We start from the raw sequence: 19907 nt of genomic DNA, 5'->3' as shown, positions 1-19907 counted from the left end.
ATGCTAATGTATTACTTACTTTATTTTTTGATGTCTGGAAAACTATAGTTTCTGAGCCCAGTATTGGTGGTTGCCTGTCCATAAGACAGAGAGTGCATTTATGAGGGCAGTTTGGGCAGGTTAGTAGGTGTTCCATGTTCTGTATTGTGACAGCAGTCACACTTGTCATTACCGTTCAGGAGAACCAATTTAATAAGGTTTAACTTAGTCGGCGCTACACCAGTTCAGCATGCGTCACATTAACCAGTCGCTTGAGATCACACTTTGTGGAGTTTCTGTTCGTGGTTAGTGGATAACAGAGTGGTAGTTTGTTTAGCAGGGCGCTAAGGAAATACTGTCTTGATTTGTCTGCCATGATACGGTTCTTGACCAAAACGTGGGAGTGGCAGTTGTCGAAGGTTTGTTTTGGAACTTACGGTGAATTTGTGGTCCGTTTTACGGGAGTCAGGATCCGAGAGGCCTGAAGCTTTATACAGTTTATCCAGAGGGGGTCGATCTTATACAACCGGCAATGAGTTTGAAAGTGTTCAGACTGGCATTTACTATCTTAGCGTGTGTGGATATCTTGCATACTTTGTATACGCATTCCGCCAATGGGAAGCATAGCGCCTGCGCTACTGATCTTCGTACTGAGGGTTTGGTACCCCATTTACTATTATTAAGTTTTCTTAAAAGGAAAGGTTGTTGAACGCATTCACATTCTTTCGTGTTTTTTTTTTCACAGTGGAACCTATATTATAATGAGCGCTCTATTGTGACTCTGAAATAGATTGGCTTTTTACCAGTCAGGCCTGAACGTGGAAATAATAATCAAACAGCAGAAATAAGGACCAGGTTAAAAATAGCAAGAAATGCGTTTGTAAAAAATGAACACATTTCTCTGCAACAAAGACCTTACATTAGAACCGAAGAACATTAGAACTTTGAGATGCTATATATTCTCGATACTGCAATATGGACTATTGAAGAAAGAATAGCTAGACATTGAAGAAAGAACATATAAACAAGCTACAGTCACTTGAAATGTGGTGTCACAGAAGGGTGCTTAGAATAGCATGGACACAGAAGAAAACGAACACGGAAGTATTGTGATAAATGAGCAAAGAATACGAAATAATAAACATAATAAAAATAAGAAAGTGACAGAGAAGCGTTATCTGGGACACGTAATGAGGGGACAGCGATATTAAGTGCTAAGACTGGAGTATAGGAAGAAGGAGAGTGCCATGGTTGAAGAATTTAAGAGACTGGTTTAAATGCAGTTCTATAAAGTTTCTGCTCTCTTATTCGCTGATGATCTTAAATGTTATCAAATCATTAATAACCAAGATGATGCAATATCATTGCAATCAGATTTAGATAATTTAGCCAACTGGTGTCTTGATAATGGGATGGATTTGAATGTCAACAAGTGTCACATTATCCGGTTTTGTCGGAATCATCATTTATCAGTATTTAATTATACCATAAATGATCAATTATTGGATATGGTAGACTCAATTAAAGATTTAGGTGTTGTTCTTGATTCCTCTCTGAGCTTTAACCATCACATCAACAATATTACTCAAAGATCCATGAAAATGCTTGGCTTTGTTAAAAGGACAACTCGTGATTTCACGAACGTGTTCGCTATTAAAATGCTCTATTGTTCTTTAGTCAGGACGCACCTTGACTACTGTTCTCCAGTTTGGTCCCCACATTATTTACACCTCAAGAACAAACTTGATAGTGTTCAACATAATTTTCTTAGATATATTGGGTTCAAAAAACACATCAATTATAATTATACATATATGGCACGATTTTTGAATATCTCTTCTCTGGATGTCCGTAGGAAGCGTAAAGATCTTACAGTATTGTTTAATATTATCAATGGCATATATTACTGCCCTGAACTTGCTAAAATATTGTTGTTTGTTCCACCACGATCAACAAGACAAATTCAAACCTTTCATATTTCTTTTCATAGATATAATTACTCATATTTTACTTTTGTTCCTAGAACACTAATGCCCGATTTCACCAACGATACCTAAATATTTAAGAATTACCTAAGTGGGTTTAGGTACTTCCTAACTCTAAAACGGATTTCACCATACGATAATAATTGCCTAAACCGCGTAAGCATTACCTTACGGTAGGATACGTTTTTAGATCTCCCTAAACTTTAGGTATTACTTATCGTTGACAGTCAGGTTATTTTTTTACAATTTTGACTAATGTGCTTGTGACGTTTGTCAATAATTTGCTTTTTACCTTAATTTTTCTGTTATTCTGTAATATTAGGTATATTAGTTGTACTTGTAATTGTGTATTTTCTTTTATATTAATAATATATTATGTGTTGGAAAATATAGAAAATCATATATAGAAAAAAAAGTTTTTTACAGGTCTATTGACAAAATTATGTAGTCTACCTACTACCTAACAAACTAGAGTTGTGTTTCAAAAACACATTCATGATATCACTAAAAGTGTGTCATTAAAAATTAATAATAAAAGAAGCAATGTTCAACATATTATTTATTTTAAAATGATTTCATTAATGACAATTCAACTAACTTTAATTTTTCGTCATACCTATGTGAAATTTACAACTCTTTTCTTTTCCTCCATTTCCCTGTACAAATAACATACAAAACGTAACAAACGTAATTCACAAATAACTAACTACTAAATAAAATAACTAAACAGTACAAAACTGAATAAAACCAACTTGGCAAACAAACAATAATGACAAATAATCCAAAAAGTAATGTAATGTCATCTGATTCTTCTTTTTATTTATCAAAAATAGTTCAAACGTACCCGAATTAATACCTAGCAAAGAATTTCCTAGATAAGCAGTTATTTTAGTTGTGAAACGCTATTGTTCTTAAGTATAGACTTAGGAAGTGCCTATCGATAAGAATTACTTAATAAGGCAACTGTTTAGGTATCGTTGATGAAATCGGGCATAAGACTTGCTAACTCCCTAGGTGACCTTTTACTTTTTGGTAACTCTGTTGATGATTTTAAGAACCATTTAACCAAATTAAATATTTAGCAATGTCATTACCTTGTTATTTGTTAGTAATTAATGTTTTGTAATTATTTTACTTTGTCATGTCTTTTTAAATGTTTTGTACTCTCTCATTTTATTCTTATATATTCAACACTGTAATTATCAATATCTTATTAATGTATTACCGAATTGGGCTTGCCCGTATAAAGAAATAAATAAAACTCTTCAGAGCAGCGGTAGATAAAGATAGTGATGATGATACAAGGTGATTCAGTGAAACGGTACGATTTGACAACGCTGCTGACTATAAAATAGAGGAGCGGCGGGCTTGCGACGTAAACGTTGTGAATGTAGAGAGTGGGAATTTTAATTATCATGGAGACGTGGTCAGGTGAACAACGCGCTTTTGCTGTGGAAGCTTATTACAAAAATGGTGAAAGTTTTGTGCGTGTACAACGAGCGTTTCGTTTACACTAGCATTTGCCGCCCCGAGCTGCAGTTCCGTCTAACATGGCTATTAAGACTTGGATTAGGAAATTTGAAAGTATTAGTTCAACATCACAAAAAAAAAGGTGGCAGTGTCAGAACTGCTCGCACAGCACAGAATATTGAAGCGGTGCCAAATTCATTAGACGCGAGTCCTCGAAGATCCCTGTGACGACTTTTAATCGTTTTAAGTTTCACACTTTTACAGTTTTTTTTCAGTGTGCACTACCAAATGACTTTTCAACTTATTTCCTTGCCTAAACTGCTTGAAACAAATTTCGCATTTGTACGGTTTTTCTCCAGTGTGCATTCTTAAATGTGATTTCAAATTACCAGTTCGAACAAATTGCTTAAAACACGATTTCACACTTGTAAGGTCTTTCTCCAGTGTGCATTCTCATATGTTGTTTCAAGGTACCTGATTCACTAAACAGCTTAAAGCATATTTCACATTTGAAAGGTTTTTCACCAGTGTGCACTCTCAAATGCTTCTTCAAATCGGATGCTTGAGTACACGATTTGAAACAAATTTCACACTGGTATGGATTTTCTCCAGTATGCAATCCCAAATGATGTTTCAAATAAGATGATACAGAAAACTGCTTCAAAGAAATATCACACTTGTAAGGCTTCTCTCCAAGGTGCACTCTGGAATGATTTTTCAATTCACATGCTTGATTAAATTGCTTAAGACAAATTTCACACTTGTACTTGTTGGGCTTTCTTCCAGTGTGTACTTTGGAATGCCTTTTTAATGCTCGTCGTTCACTAAACTGCTTAAAACAAATTTCACATTCATATGGCTTTTCTCCACTGTGTATTCTCAAGTGCACTTTCAATACTCCTGATTCATTAAATCGCTTTAAACAAATTTCACACTCGTACTGTCTTTCTCCAGTATGAGTTCTCTAATGAACTTTCTCAGAAAACTGCTTAAAACAAATTTCACACTTATGAGGTTTTTCTCCAGTGTGTACTCTCGAATGTGTTTTCAAAATGGCTTGCTCGACTAAATTGCTTAAACAGTCTTTCCCACAGTCTATTGTTTCCTCACCGAATCAATAATTGTTGAAGAGTCTTTCATACCTGTTTAATGTGCTTTTGGAAACATCTGATAGACCTGGTATGAATTAAGCTGAGACTAAAAGATTAGAACTGAGAGTAAAGCCGGCCACTCACGGTGTCGTTCGATAAAATCGTCGATATCAATTCTGCAGTACTGCAGCAGACAAGCTAGTCTCTCTGTGGTAAAATTGTAACGATTTTGTTGGATCCACGGTCACACACGATCAAAATTTTTGTCAATTAGTTGAATTCGACAAAATTGAACGACGCCGCAGTATCGTGAGTAGCCGGCTTAAGAGCTTTGAGATGCTACAGTTCACCAAATATACCTGAAAGTGTGAAAATAACTACGATCATGATGCGCATTCCTCAAACGACGGACCTCGCACTCGCACTCGCACTGACGGTCCAGACCGTTTGTATGTGCGTTCTCATTTCATTGTTAGCGCAGGCAATGGTAATTTTACACTTTCAGCTATATTTGGTGAACTGTACGTGTTTTCGATACTGCAATATGGACTTGAAGCTAGACATTGAAGAAAGAACACATAAACAAGCTACATTCACTTGGAATGTGGTGTTACAGAAGGATGCTTAGAATAGCATTGACACAGAAGAAAACGAACACTGAAGTACTGTGAGAAATGTGCAAATAATACGAAATAATAAACATAATAAAAATAAGAAAGTTACAATATCTGAGACACGTAATGAGGGGACAGCGATATTAAGTGCTAAGACTGGAGTATAGGAAAAAGGAGAGTGTCATGGTTGAAGAATTTAAGGGACTGGTTTAAATGCAGTTCTATAAAACTCTTCAGAGCAGCGATAGATAAAGATAGTGATGATGATACAAGGGTATTCAGTGAAACGGTACGATTTGACAACGCTGCTGACTATAAAAGAGAGGAGCGGCAGGCTTGCGACGTAAACGTTGTGAATCTAGAGAGTGGGAAGTTTAGTTATCATGGAGACGTGGTCAGGTGAACAACGCGCTTTTGCTGTGGAAGCTTATTACCAAAATGGTGAAAGTTTTGTGCGTGTACAAGAGCGTTTTTACACTAGCATTTGCCGCCCCGAGCTGCAGTTCCGTCTAACCTATTAAGACTTTGGTTAGGAAATGTGAAAGTAGTGGTTCAAGATCAAAAAAAGAGGTGGCAGTGTCAGAACTGCTCGCAAACCACAGAATATTGAAGCGGTGCCGAATTCATTACACGCGAGTCCTCGAGGATCCCTGTGACGACTTTTAATCGTAAGTTTCACACTTTTCCAGTTTTTCTTCAGTGTGCACTACCAAATGTCTTTTCAACTTATTTCCTTGCCTAAACTGCTTGAAACAAATTTCGCATTTGTACGGTTTTTCTCCAGTGTGCATTCTTAAATGTGATTTCAAATCACCAGTACGAATAAATTGCTTAAAACAGATTTCACACTTGTAAGGTCTTTCCCCAGTATGCATTCTCATATGTTGTTTCAAGGTACCTGATTCACTATACAGTTTAAAGCATATTTCACATTTGAAAGGTTTTTCACCAGTGTGCACTCTCAAATGCTTTTTCAAATCGGATGCTTGAGTACACGATTTGAAACAAATTTCACACTGATATGGATTTTCTCCAGTATGCAATTTCAAATGATGTTTCAAATAAGATGATACAGAAAACTGTTTCAAACAAATATCACACTTGTAAGGCTTCTCCCCAGTGTGCACTCTGGAATGATTTTTCAATTCACATGCTTGATTAAATTGCTTAAGACAAATTTCACACTTGTACTTGTTGGGCTTTTCACCAGTGTGTAGTCTCGAATGCCTTTTTAAACTTCCCGATTCACTAAATCGGTTAAAACAAATTTCACATTTAAAAAGCTTTTCTCCAGTGTGTACTTTGGAATGCCTTTTCAATGCTCGTTCTTCACTAAACTGCTTAAAGCAAATTTCACATTCATATGGCTTTTCTCCACTGTGTATTCTCAAGTGCACTTTCAATGCTCCTGATTCATTAAATCGCTTTAAACAAATTTCACACTCGTACGGTTTTTCTCCAGTATGAGTTCTTAAATGACTCTTCAAATGACCTTTCTCAGAAAACACCTTAAAACAAATTTCACACTTGTGAGATTTTTCTCCTGTGTGAACTCTAGAATGTGTTTTCAAATGACTTGCTCGACTAAACTGCTTGAAACAAATTTCACACTTGTGAGGTTTATCTCCAGTGTGTGTTCTCAAGTGTGGTTTCAAGTGAGCTTTTTGAGAAAATTGCTTAAAGCAAATTTCACACTTGTAAGGCTTTTGTCCAGTGTGCAAGATCAAATGTCCTTTCAAATTGCCTGCTTTGCTAAACTGCTTAAAACAAATTTCACATTTATAAAGTCCTTCTCCAATTTGGTATTTTTTACATCCATTGAAATTATTTTTGGAAGGTAAATCTTTAGCACAAATATGTTTTAATGACGTTTCTTCAACTTTAAGACTTAGTTGTTGTTTTGTATTGGATGTATTTTCAGGTAACATTTTCGTAATTTCCATTTCCAATAATTTCTTCTGAGAAAAACCTAAAATAAAAATAAACTTAAAAAAGTCTGTATATGCTGAAACAAGGAAAATAAAAACTAACAGAAATTTAGTGGGAATGAGTACTGTTCACAGTACTATTAGAAATCATGATTATTCCCTTATCGAACAACAATTATCATTACCCAAACTCAAGAACGAGCGATTCGTATTTATATACGACTTTATTAATTTATTTTTACAAACTCTAGCTTAAACTAAACTCAAATAAAAGCGTGCTCCGCTTAAATAGGAAATAGGTCCTGTTCTAGAAATGTCTACATGAACATTCTGTGCGAAGATCTCTCGGTCTAATGAACATTCTGGAGATCTTCGCTCACAGCGCAGTCGCTTCTCTGGCGTCACGTCTACTGTTATTCGGACGGTTGGAATTCGTTAGTCGTGGGGACCGTTTATTGCGGCGATTCGAAACTCTTTCGTTACACTGCTCCCCTCTAAGTGAGTGCGCAGACTGCAGACTTTTTAGTCGGCCGATAGTTTAGTCGGCTTCTTAATCAGTACAGAGAGGTATGCAGATGCGCACACTACACCGATTCACCGATGCATATCTCTCTGTACTGATTAAGAAGCCGACTAAAAAGTCTGCAGTCTGCGCACTCACTTAAAATTTGAACGTCCCGATAAGCAACTCTAGATGAAGGGCCAGGATGGCGGAATCTACAGGACTCTCCAGTTTTGCATACAACCTTCAAGAAAAAACAACAGTCTACTGTCTTCGAAGGCTACGACATCTTTGGGTTATTGCAACACACAGTGATTCGTACGCCGCTTCTCTGAAGATGACTTCAAGCATGCTTCTCACAATCTTCCAATCCAGATTTTCTACTGCATGGCCTATTTTTGGTAAAGCCAAATTTTTGATGTCATAATTACACACGATTTTCTTCAAATTAGTTAGAGCATGCCATATGTTCTCGTAGCTTGGCGTGTCCGTATAAGACTTTCTGGTCACCATATACAGCAAAGATCGAGGACCATCTTCCAATCGCAATACTCTTCCAATTTTAGGCTGCTGATTTCTTAACTCATCCAGGCGACCGAACTTTCTATTGAATACGGACGAGATTCCTTTAGTCATCTCGAGGTCTTGGGCGACACAGTGGGCTAGAGAAACGTTTTCTGGAACACTAAACAGATCTTACTGAACTTCTGTGGTCACGCCGAATCTAACACTCTTTCTCTCCGCGTAATTTGACATAAATTCCTTAAAACTTGGCTGTGTGGTATCTTTCATCTCCTGTTGGAAGACTCGGGCTTCTTCTGTTTCATTTGAGCCAGCATATGGTGAAAGACAATTTATGTGAATAACTTTGGTTTACCGTTTGGCAACTTCTTAATTCTGTATATTACGTCATTTATTTTCTTCTTAACTTCATACGGACCTTCTCATTGTCTTTGCAGTTTAGGACACAAGCCTCGACGACGTTGTGGATTATAAAGCCAGACAAGATCACTTACTTCGAAGCTTTCATTCTTGCATCGAGAATCATATTGATCTTTCATTCTGTCACTGGCTATCTGGATGTGTTGTCTGACAAGTTCACGAATGTTGTTCATTCGTAACTTCAGGCGGTCGACGTATTCTTCGCCTGCAACATATTCCTCGGAAGGTCTGCCTGCAGCCAAACCAGTAAGATCATACATGGCTTTATTAATTGTTCAAACCAAATATTTAATTTTACTTTAAAGTTACGGCAATGATATTTTTTGTAATAACAATTTTTACCCTTTTTAACTTTGGGGAGATTTTTGGGGAAAATAACTGCTACCCTCCAGCCAGACCGGCATTTTTGTATTAGGCTATCACGGAAGAGTTACCTGAAAAATTTTCAGATTGCCTAAAATACCTACTCAAAAATGTCTAACAGCTCTCATGCTATTAAGTCGTCTAATTTAAAGGTATAATATATGTCTGAACTGTCAATATGAATGAGTCAGATTAAATTAAATTATTAGAAGAATTTTTTACCAAGCTACAGAAAAAAAAATTGTTTAATTTATTAATATTTTGTATTTCGATAACGACTTCTGAAGTGGAAGTCTAAACGTCAATAAATGAATTTCAAACTAAAATTGTTGCTTTATTTCCCAAAATAAAACAGTAAATTACATAATTATACCACAAGGAAACAGCTTCAGAACAATATTGACCTTAGGCTACGGCTCCACGGGCTGGAAATTGACGCTAGCAGTAGCCGCAAAACGAACTTAAGGTTCCGCAGAACGGAATAGGAATAGCCGAACTGTACCGACTACAGGACTTGTGCGTAGTCGGTTCAGTTCGGCTATTCCTATTCAGTTTCGTGGAACCTTAAGTTCGTTTTGAGGCTACTGCTAGCGTCAATTTCCAGCCCGTGGAGCCGTAGCCTTAGGATCTAGAGTAGTATTTGACATATGTATTAGATTACATTGCTGAGCCTGCAAGACACTGGGTGCTTTTTGATAATTTATTAACCAGCGGAGATTTGTTATATCACTTGTTTTATAATCATTTACTCACGGTATTTTTTCTAAATTTTAAAGAACCGCTTGGATTGACATGAATTTTGGCATACACATAGCTAACAAGTCAAAGAAAAAAAGTGATATTGTGCCGACGTGTGCTTTTGTCCCTGAAAGTGATATTGCCCTGGGGGTGAGTTTCACCCCTTCTCGGGAGTGAAAAATATACATTTAAATTAAGTCCGCAAGTAGATAGACTGAGTAATTCTAAGCAACTTTCTTTATATTTATACACCGTTTTTTAGTAGCCCTTCCGGTAGGGATCTACGGAGGAGTATCACCGAGCCGCAAGCCCTTATCCCTTGCCGTACCGCTCCCTCATAGACCGATCAGATACCAGCTTATTCCAGACCAAGCCGTAGATTCTTTGGAATTTTAGACTACCAGGTTAATTTTTTTATTCACCGGCTGGGGCTCGAACCACGATTGCATATCCTCTAGATTTATCGATCAAGCTCTTCAGACTGCTAGCCTATCTGACCGATCTTTCTTTAAAAGTATATAGTATACATATTTATGATAAATAGTATATAAAAACAATCAGCAAAAATATAGACTACAAAAAAAAATGAAAAATGTATGTATGAGGTGTCTAGACCCAGTAGGAGCAGAGTTGTAGCTAATGAAGAATATGTTCATATTCGTCAAATTCCAAATCAAATATTTTAACGTGAAATAACCAAAAAATGAAGAACTTATTGCGGGAAATTCATTACATCTTTTTTTTTAATTTTTAAAAAAGCTGTATTTTTGGTTTTTAAAAAAGTTTGTATCATTAAAAGTAAGCAAGTTACGCCCAAAATAAAGTGGGTCCTTATTTTTTTGGTAAAAAAATCAAGAAAATCACCCACTAGGTAGCATCTCAAATGAAATTAATGGTTATTATTTATATTAATCTGAATATTTTGAATTTTTTTTGTTTTTCTGAAAAACAAATATTTTTTAAAACTTTTAAAAAAGCTTTATTTTTGTTTTTTAAAACAGTATGTAGCATTAAAAGTAAGCAAGTTACGCCCAAAATAAAATGGGTCCCTATTTTTTTGGTAAAACAAAATCGAGAAAATCAACCCCTAATTAGCATCTCAAATGAAATTAACCGTTATTATTTATATTAATCTGAATATTTTGGATTTTCTTGTTTTTCTGTAAAACAAAAATTGGTTAAGATATGGCTGTTCAAAATTTGTATACACTCGTGATTAGTGACTCGTTCAAGCCATTTCAACTAAAGTCTGTTCAAAAATAATCACGTTATTAGTAAGAACCTGTGCTGACTTCTCGTAGTGACAAACACTATAGACACCTCATACATACAACATTTCTGTATACAATATAATCTTTATTTTTGCTAAGATTGTATGTATTTTTATATAAGATACTTACTTTTTGAGTTATTTGCAAAAACTGTCTGAAAACGGGGTTTTTGTGTTGAAAAAATTAAGATATTCTCTCGCAAATAACTTGAAAAGTATCGACTTTGTAAAAAACTCTATAAAATAAAAGTTGCTTAGAATTAGGTAGTCAGTTTATTCATTTCCGGACTTATTTTAAACTTATATTTTTTCACCCCCGAGAAGGGCTGAATTTCACAGTGCAAAAGCACACATCGGTACAATATATATTTTTTTCCTTTCACATTTAGCTATATATATGCAAAATTTCATGTCAATGATGTCAAAACTGTGGATACCGCGCAACAGGAACCTTGCAGAAAAATATATTATGAAGTGTCCTACACAAGATACAAAAACCCTTAGTAAAAAAGCTCGTGGTTCATATGATTTTGGTCTGATGTAAATGTAGAAATACTTTTTGTAAAATGGAAGGATAACAAGTGTGTTACTATAGCATCTAATTTTGAAAATATAGGGTCAGGTGGGTAATTGTAAAAAAGGGGTAATTGTAAACATGATTGTTAACACTGTCAAAATAATTTTTTTACCTACTGCTGGCAACATAGCTTTCTTTGTACTGTCTACTGTCATTGGCAAGTTTGAGGTTGTGTTCTGATTGTTTATGCCTTAGACAAGGAAAGAGAGAGGACGGGTAACACTCATTTAATACACATGTTGCAAAAGTGAAGCCAGTTTTTGGTTTGTTTGTCACCAAAAACATGGCGGTCACGTCAAATATAACAATGGGTTGCCAGTGGTGGGTGTTCGTTGAAGGTTAAAATTTCATAAAAAATAAAGTAAATCCTCATCTAAAATTCGTAATAAAAACATATGTATGTATTGAAACATATGTACGTAATATGAGCAACTTAATAAAACATTTACCGTACACAAATTCTTCATTTTAAATACATTTCATGTTTTCATTTTAAATACTCAATGCATAACAATACCCCAAAGATACGTCGATGATCAAAATCTCTGGTGACGGTTTGGCTTCACTTTTGGTCATAGGATTACTCGTCCTCTCTCTTTCCTTGTCTAAGGTTTATGCAGCCTACATGTGTATTTTATATTTTACTGGTTTTTAAAATTGAAAATCGTTTTAGCATTGGTGTGAGAAAATTGTTGTCTTGGATTTTATATAGAGGTAAGTAAAAATATTATTAGTTATTGATGGCAAAAGGTATTGAAAACAATGTGAGATATTTGTCTTTGTAAATTCGAAGGTCATTGAGAAAATATTAGGATGTTTACATTTACCCCTAATTTTTGTATTATGGGGTAATTGTAAACATCATATACTTATGGGGTAAAGATAAACAACATTATTCAGTCATTTTTTATGTATTTTATTAGTATGTTACTTTAATTATGGGCATTTTATATTTATTCCAGGTCCAATATGCCAAGAACTTACATAAGGAAAAAACAACCTCCCACTTATTCTTTGGAAGACATAGAACGAGTCGTAAATGACCTTCAAAATGGCAACACCGCCTGTCGCCAAGCAAAAGGGAGATATGGAATTCCTATCTCAGTAATCTTTCATCGAATAAAGGATCTCAAGGTCTCCCTGCACTGAATTGGTGCTGGCCGACCAACTGTACTTAGTCCTGAGGCTGAAAAGCAAATTGCAGCATGTTTGATAGCTCGGGCACAAATTGGATTACCTTGCGATAAAGAAGAACTGAAACAGTTGGTGTCTGAATATGTTAAAGCAAATGACATACCAAATCCATTTCATGATAATTTACCAGGAGAGAACTGGTACCAAGGTTTCATGAAAAGAAATATCAGCCTAAAAAAGGCTGAACATCTTCAAAAAGTTCAAAAAACTGTTCGAGATCCAGCAACTGTGTATGAATTTTATTCCAAATTAGGGGATCTCTATAAAAGCATGATTTGGAGGGGCCTAGTAATGCTAAATTTATTTTTAACTGCGATGAAAGTGGTTTTGCCAGTGATCCTAGCCGACTAAAAGCACTGGGTGAAAAAGGGAAGCCTCTTAACCGAGTATCAGGTGGATCTGGACGAGAGTCAACAACGGTTTTGATATGCGTGTCAGATAGATTTTTCTTCCCCCATTAATTGTTTTTAAAGGGGCTGCCGTTCAAGCCCGTTGAACATCTACACAATCATATCCAGGAACCAGGTATGCAGCATCGTCAAACGGGTCGATGGAGGAACCACAATTTTTGTTGGTTTAAAGACTGTTTTATAGAACATGCAAAACATATTCGAAGCCATGATAATGTGGATCAAGCTGCAGTTTTGTTGTATGATGGTCATGCAAGTCATTATAGTCTAAGGATAGTAGAAGAAACCAGAAAAAAATAAAATAGAACTCATGCGTTTCCCTTCTCACTTGACTGATAGAAGCCAGCCCTTAGATAAATGTGTGTTTGGACCAATTAAAGTAAAATGGGATAAAAAATTGGTCCAATATGGAAAATCTCAAGTTGGACAAGGAACTGGACGTCTAAATAAGGACCAATTTGGAATTTTACTTGGAGAAGTGCTACGCGAATCATAAGTGGCTTGTTTGATCCAGTAGACCTTCAAAGGTACAAAAATAAAAGCATTCAACTAAGTGTTTAACACAACATATTGCCGTTGATAACAGTAATATCATGTTCCAAAATGATGTTGAATCTACATCTACAACCCAAAAAGATAGTGGTTCCTTGTTTGTTAATAAAAATTTCCTTTCCCAACCGTTCACTTCCACTAGTGTCATCCAACCAAAGCTTAAAACACCTACAAAACCTATAATTTCAGCATCAAATATTGAAGATTCCATGAGCCCAGAAATACAAAATATCGCAATTGACTTGTCAACAAGAATGAACGAACCCTCGCCAATTAAACCTTTAGATAATCCTCGGACCGTAGGGGAAATATTTTCATCCGTATTACAAAAGAAAAGTCAAAGTCAAACAGTTGAGTTAAAGAAAAAGCCTACTGTCGTTAGAAGATCGACTCCGTCTAGCTATGGGGAAGTCTTAAGAGGAAACAGTAGCGATCAACAGGTAGCAAAAACGCTTTCCAAGATTGCGGCTGTAATTTTGAATATTTTTTCGAGATATTTGGCACACGTATTCGTAATATAATAAAGAATGGCGGTACAGAGCCCAATTTGAAAAATATATTAATATGTGGAAATTACTCTGTAATTAAATAAAATATTAAAAAACTAGCCTGTACCGCCGTTAAGAAGAACAAAAAAATACACTTTCTTCAAATAAACTTTTTTATCCGATGCCTAGATTTTGTGTCATTTTGGAACTACTAAAATTTTTTATTTCATTAGTAGTTCCAAAATGACACAAAATCTAGGCATCGAATAAAAAAGTTTATTTGAAGAAAGTGAATTTTTTGTTCTTCTTAATGGCGGTACAGACTCGTTTTTTAATAGTGTGATTAATTACAGAGTAATTTCCACATATTAATATATTTTTCAAATTGGGCTCTGTACCGCCATTCTTTATTATATTACGAATACGTGTGCCAAATATCTCGAAAAAATATTCAAAATTACAGCCGCAATCTTGGAACGCGTTTTCGCTACCTGTTGATCGCTACTGTTTCCTCTTAACATCAGAAGAGGTCATGATAAGGTTGAAAGAAGCTGAGGAGAAGAAATCAAATAAGAAAACTACCGTTAAAAAAAGAAAGGTACAAGCAAATGCAGATCAAGAAAAGAAAATGAAAAGTCAAAAATTTTAGAAGAACTTAAAACAAAAGAACAAGTAGAGAGTGAAGATAATTTTGGAGGAAATAAAAAATGTAGTATATCAAAGTGTGTAAATAATTTATTTCTTTAGCTGAGCGCTTTCGACATAAACGTCATCATCGGAGCTAATGGTCAATTGTTAAAAAAGTACCGCTACAAAATTGAGGTGTTAACATTTGCATCTTGTGAAAATAAATTTTGGTTGGATATGCTATGTCCTCCGTACAACCCCAAACAGTAAAAACAGAAAAACGGCCACATTACACGTTCCACAAACACAAAAAACTTTTTTCATGGTATAGGTATCACCCATCCATTGTTGGCCTAGTAGAAACAGCTGACTCTCAGCTGCTCTAGAGTCAGCTGTTTCTATTAGGCCAACAATGGATGGGTGATAACTATACCATGAAAAAAGTTTTTTTGTGTTTGTGTAACGTGTAATGTGGCCGTTTTTCTGTTTTTACTGTTTAAGGTTGTACGGAGGACATAGCATATCCAACCAAAATTTATTTTCACAAGATGCAAATGTTAACACCTCAATTTTGTAGCGGTACTTTTTTAACAATTGACCATTAGCTCCGATGATGACGTTTATGTCGAAAGCGCTCAGCTAAAGAAATAAATTATTTACACACTTTGATATACTACATTTTTTATTTCCTCTATTCATTCAAGTGTGTACAAACTTATCAGTCTTTCAACTATTTTTTTGAAGATAATTTTACTAACAGTAGCGATGAAGAAACAGAAGAGCAATTCAGAATCGATATGGAAATAGAAAACACACCTGAGGTTAGATACGAACCACCTAATCGTGAAGATATTATTCCAGGATGCTATATTTTAACTGATTTTGTTGGTGGCAATAGAAACAAGACACACTTTACTTATCTGTGTGTTGTAAATGAATTAGTGGGTAGAGATGAATTTCGAGTTACAGGAATGAAAAGTGTTAATATCACTAACACTGAGTTTATAATAATTGAAAATAACATTTCAAAGATTAGTTTTTTTTTTCAATAAAAGGTGTGCTTCCTGAACCGACAATTCAATCACGTGAACGCAAGCTTATTTATACTTTCCCTGACTCTGTGTCCGTAAATGAAAAAAAGTAGCTGATTGATACTACTTTAATTATAAATAAAGTATTTTCGTTTTGTTAAAAATGATTTTGAACAAAATTCTACTTGAAAATATTTGCCTTTTAATCATAGATAAAGCCTAAGGCTTCAGGTTATAGACTTGATTTGGGGTAATTGTAAACAGCTATATAATTTGTTTAAATTCGGTGGACAAATAAATGACAGACATATTTACAATTCCCCTAAGTTTTATTTCATTTACTACCATATATCCTGAGATACTTGTTTACAATTACCCCTTTAACACAGGGGGAAATGTAAACTGATGGGGTAATTGTAAACAATATCTGAGGAACCTAAATTAACTTTATTAACATTATGTAGGCATATAATATGAAATATAAAATGTCAAAGAATATTATTTTTAATGCTAAATTCTTAAAAATTAACATTTATGCATTTTATGACAAAACAAGTTTCGAACTGGCAAAAAGTGTTTGCAATTACCCCACCTAACCCTAGAACCTCTCGCACAAGCTAGTAGATGGGATTGCAAGCTCAAAGGAAACATTTAATTTCTCAACCACAAGTGTTAAAAAATTATAATATTATGGTCCTTTTCATAGGCATTTTTCAGTGCGTCACAAATGATAGAAAAAAAGGTAAGTCCGTGATAACACACATTTATAACATTTATTCTAACATGACATTTTAGTTAAATCTGAGAGTTGTCACATTTATTTGCAATTTGGCATAAAAACAAATCAATTGTGTTTATTGCATTTATAAAATGGTATTTTCTTTGATTTGTATAGTCTTATAAATAATTGTAGATACAGATTTTACTCGTAGATATATTATATAATTCATAAATCATTTTTTTCGATTATAGCGAAATCTATCGAAAACTAGACTAAATGTTATAAATGTCTGTAATCACGGACGTGTCTTCTTTTCTGTCACATACAGTTTAATGCGTTGGAAAGAAATCAAAAAACTGTGACGCACTTAAAGATGCTTATGAGAAAAAGATTACCTACATGGGATGTGTGGATCAACATGACACATGGTATTGGCCAATATTTAACTCATTGATTGAATCAGCATTAGTAAATTCATGGCTTCTCTAAAATGAGTCAATAAGTCAAATACATATTACCTACTTTATTAGAGATTGGCCATTCTGTAGCAGATAAAACATAAATAGAATAAGGTGAGACATCATTGGATGTCTCTCCTTCATGCCCAAAACTAGTAACACATTTACTTAACCCTAGAAAGGTGGGCTATTACTTACTGGAGGTTTTGGTGGACTATCGTCATTTTTACATCTAGCAAAAAATTGGTAAATAAATACAAATGTAGTTCTGGACCTCGGAGGTAAACTACACCATGATATTTCGAGAAACTGTGTCTAAGATGTGTTTGCAACAAAGTTTAGAGCACTTAAAATACTATAAAAATCTGATATATCCCATAATTGTTTGATAGACAATGTGTCCATATTTTAATGATAAATAACCAATTTGTATAATTCAACTAAGAAAATAATCGGATTAAAGAAACTTAATCAAAACAACACCATGTTGACATAGTGTAGTTTACCTCTGAGGTCCAGAATTATAAACACTTTTATTCCAAAAAATTAGAAAAAATATATATCTTAGCAATCTTAAAAAGTGGCACAAATATAAATAGAGTTGATGTACTATCCGTGCACAAAATGACTGTACTTCCTTAATGCTGTAACAAATAGTCACCCTTAGTCTTTCGTTAGATTAGGTTCAATTTTAAATGATATCCAAAGTTTAAAGGTACTTTACTAAATGATAAATCTGATTAAATCCGAAATATCTTGCAACGAATAGTACACTATTTGTGTTCACATATTGTACATATACTACCTCGGTGTTCGTCACATAAAGGTGATGGCATTTGGTTGCAATATCTAGTAGTCATGCGCCTCTTTTTAGTCTTCTTCTTATACTTGTTGTAGACTGTCGATCTGTTAATTCCAATGTTGGAAGTATTTCTTGAGAGGTAGACTGCCAGCTATCTCTCCATTTTTTTGATGGTCTCCCTGGTGGACACTTGCCAGCTGGTTTTCCTTGTTGAGCAATTCTTGGTAGTCTGTGCTCCTCCATTCTTTTTACATGACTGAACCATTCTCTTCGTCTTTGCCTACCCCATCTTACTACATCTTGCATGCCACATTGTTCCCTGATGATGTTGTTTAGAATTCTATCCCTTCTTGTCTTCTCTACTAATTGCTCTTAGCTGTCTTCATTTCGGCTGTTTGTAGCATGCTTTTAGTTTTATTGGTGTCTTTTCTTGATTCAATACCATAGGTCATAACAGGTCTGATGCAAGTTTTATAAATTCTAACTTTGCTGTCCACTCTTATAATATATAGGTTATTCCAGACCACATCTCTCAAACATCCAGACATGACTGCAGCCTTGTTTATTATTTGTCTTCTTAGGTCTCTGGCTGGGTCATGATAACTTGATAAATCTTCACCTAGATATCTGAACTGGTTTAGCTGTTCTTTTTAGTCAAACAATAGAAATATACCTTGTGTTTCGTTTCTTCAGGTAACCGATGTTCAATCTCTTCCTAAATTTTGAGGACAGTCCTAACTGTACTCAAAATTAAACAGTGGACTATCGTAAAATGTATGATGTGCCTCAAAAAATCTAATACACAAATACAGTAATAAAGAAACATATGCACAACCCAAACTGTGATTGCACCCAAACTGTGACGAAAACCAAGGGGCGTCGTCAAATTTATGATAGGTAGTCCCTCTTTCTAGGGTTAATATTCTGAAATCATGCAGATTGTAAATAAACAGTTATAAAAAAATCGTTTATCTCACCTGAATTACACTCATCTGATTCATTCTTCAAACCTCCCAAATCAAGGGACATGGATAGTGGACTCTCGGAGTATCCTTGGCCAACTTCAACAAACTCTTCCTTAATTTCAGCTTTCACTTCCATAGCTAATAAATAAAAATATTAATTACATCACATCTTTTAGTGTACCTACTAATTTTTATTACTTGAGTTATCTTCTGGTTCATGTTTCAAGTTCCCAGGATCTGTTGATTTGAATAGCTGACCCTCTATATACTTTTGTTCATCTTGAACAAATTTTTCATTAATGTTAAATTCCATAGTGATAGTTTAGTAAATCACTGACTAAAAATATAGGAAACGCACATAAAAACATAATATTACTCATATGATATATTTTATTTTGATCAACATCAATAAGGCAATGGGTATCATAACATCACAAAATATTCTAGGAAATTGAAAAGCCTGTACCTAAAGACACCATATTATTTTCGTACTGTAATTTGTTTTTTGTTGATCACTTTTATTTATAATTCAACAATTTTCTTGATGTTATGGAAGCAGCTAAGTTATTAATAAAATCGAAATCGATGAAACAAATGAGAATCGTAGATCGTAGCATAGCATAGAAGCATAGCCACCTTTACTTTACAAGCCATGAAGTTGAAACTTGGCAACATCTAAGCGTAGACCGGTTAATTGTGACAGTTCTCATTTATTTTTAAATGTTTTTAAATAATCAGAAAAACTCAAATATTTTACAATATTTCGTGCTCCAAATTATAAAGAACATTAAAAGGTATGTTATTAAGATGATTTTAGTTCAATATAATATATTTTTATATAATATATTTTATAGTATAATATATTTTTATATAAACTTACGTGCATATAGAAATGCGTCCACTTAGAAGTGTATAAATTGGATGAACCAACCCAGTTATATATTTGTGGATATGTGGCTCATCAAATTCATAAAAGTAAAAACTATTGTGAACATTTCAAACAGCTTGTTTTCTGCAATAAAGGAGAGACAACTGGAGCAGATTACTACGATTATTTGCAGAGAGATGGTTTGTGCTTAGCAACAGACTCAGTAAAATTTATTTATTATCATCTTTGCTCAACATTCGAATTTATTATAAATAGTCCCAATCTTGAAAAATTATTTTTGCAGCACAATTGTCACCTGAAGCTGTTATCAT

At 34.5% G+C, this 19907-nt stretch overlaps 1 protein-coding gene across 2 annotated transcripts in view; it reads right to left on the bottom strand.

The window, feature by feature from the left end:
• Window positions 1-19351, bottom strand: part of LOC126886505 (zinc finger protein 235-like) — a 50672-nt gene extending 31321 nt beyond the window's left edge. For both annotated transcript variants that reach the window (XM_050653468.1, XM_050653467.1), the window contains exons 1-4: window positions 19174-19351; window positions 18906-19044; window positions 18720-18845; window positions 20-7108 (exon numbers count right to left, since the gene is read on the bottom strand). In XM_050653468.1, coding sequence (XP_050509425.1) covers window positions 5802-7108; window positions 18720-18845; window positions 18906-19020 — 1548 coding nt within the window. In that variant the 5' untranslated portion in view covers window positions 19021-19044; window positions 19174-19351 and the 3' untranslated portion in view covers window positions 20-5801. The remainder of the gene's footprint in view (window positions 1-19; window positions 7109-18719; window positions 18846-18905; window positions 19045-19173) is intronic.
• Between the last annotated feature and the right edge of the window lie 556 nt (window positions 19352-19907).

Source organism: Diabrotica virgifera, chromosome 6 (genome assembly GCF_917563875.1).
Source record: "Diabrotica virgifera virgifera chromosome 6, PGI_DIABVI_V3a".
NCBI lineage: Eukaryota > Metazoa > Arthropoda > Insecta > Coleoptera > Chrysomelidae > Diabrotica > Diabrotica virgifera.
This window is presented reverse-complemented; position numbering and strand designations above follow the sequence as displayed.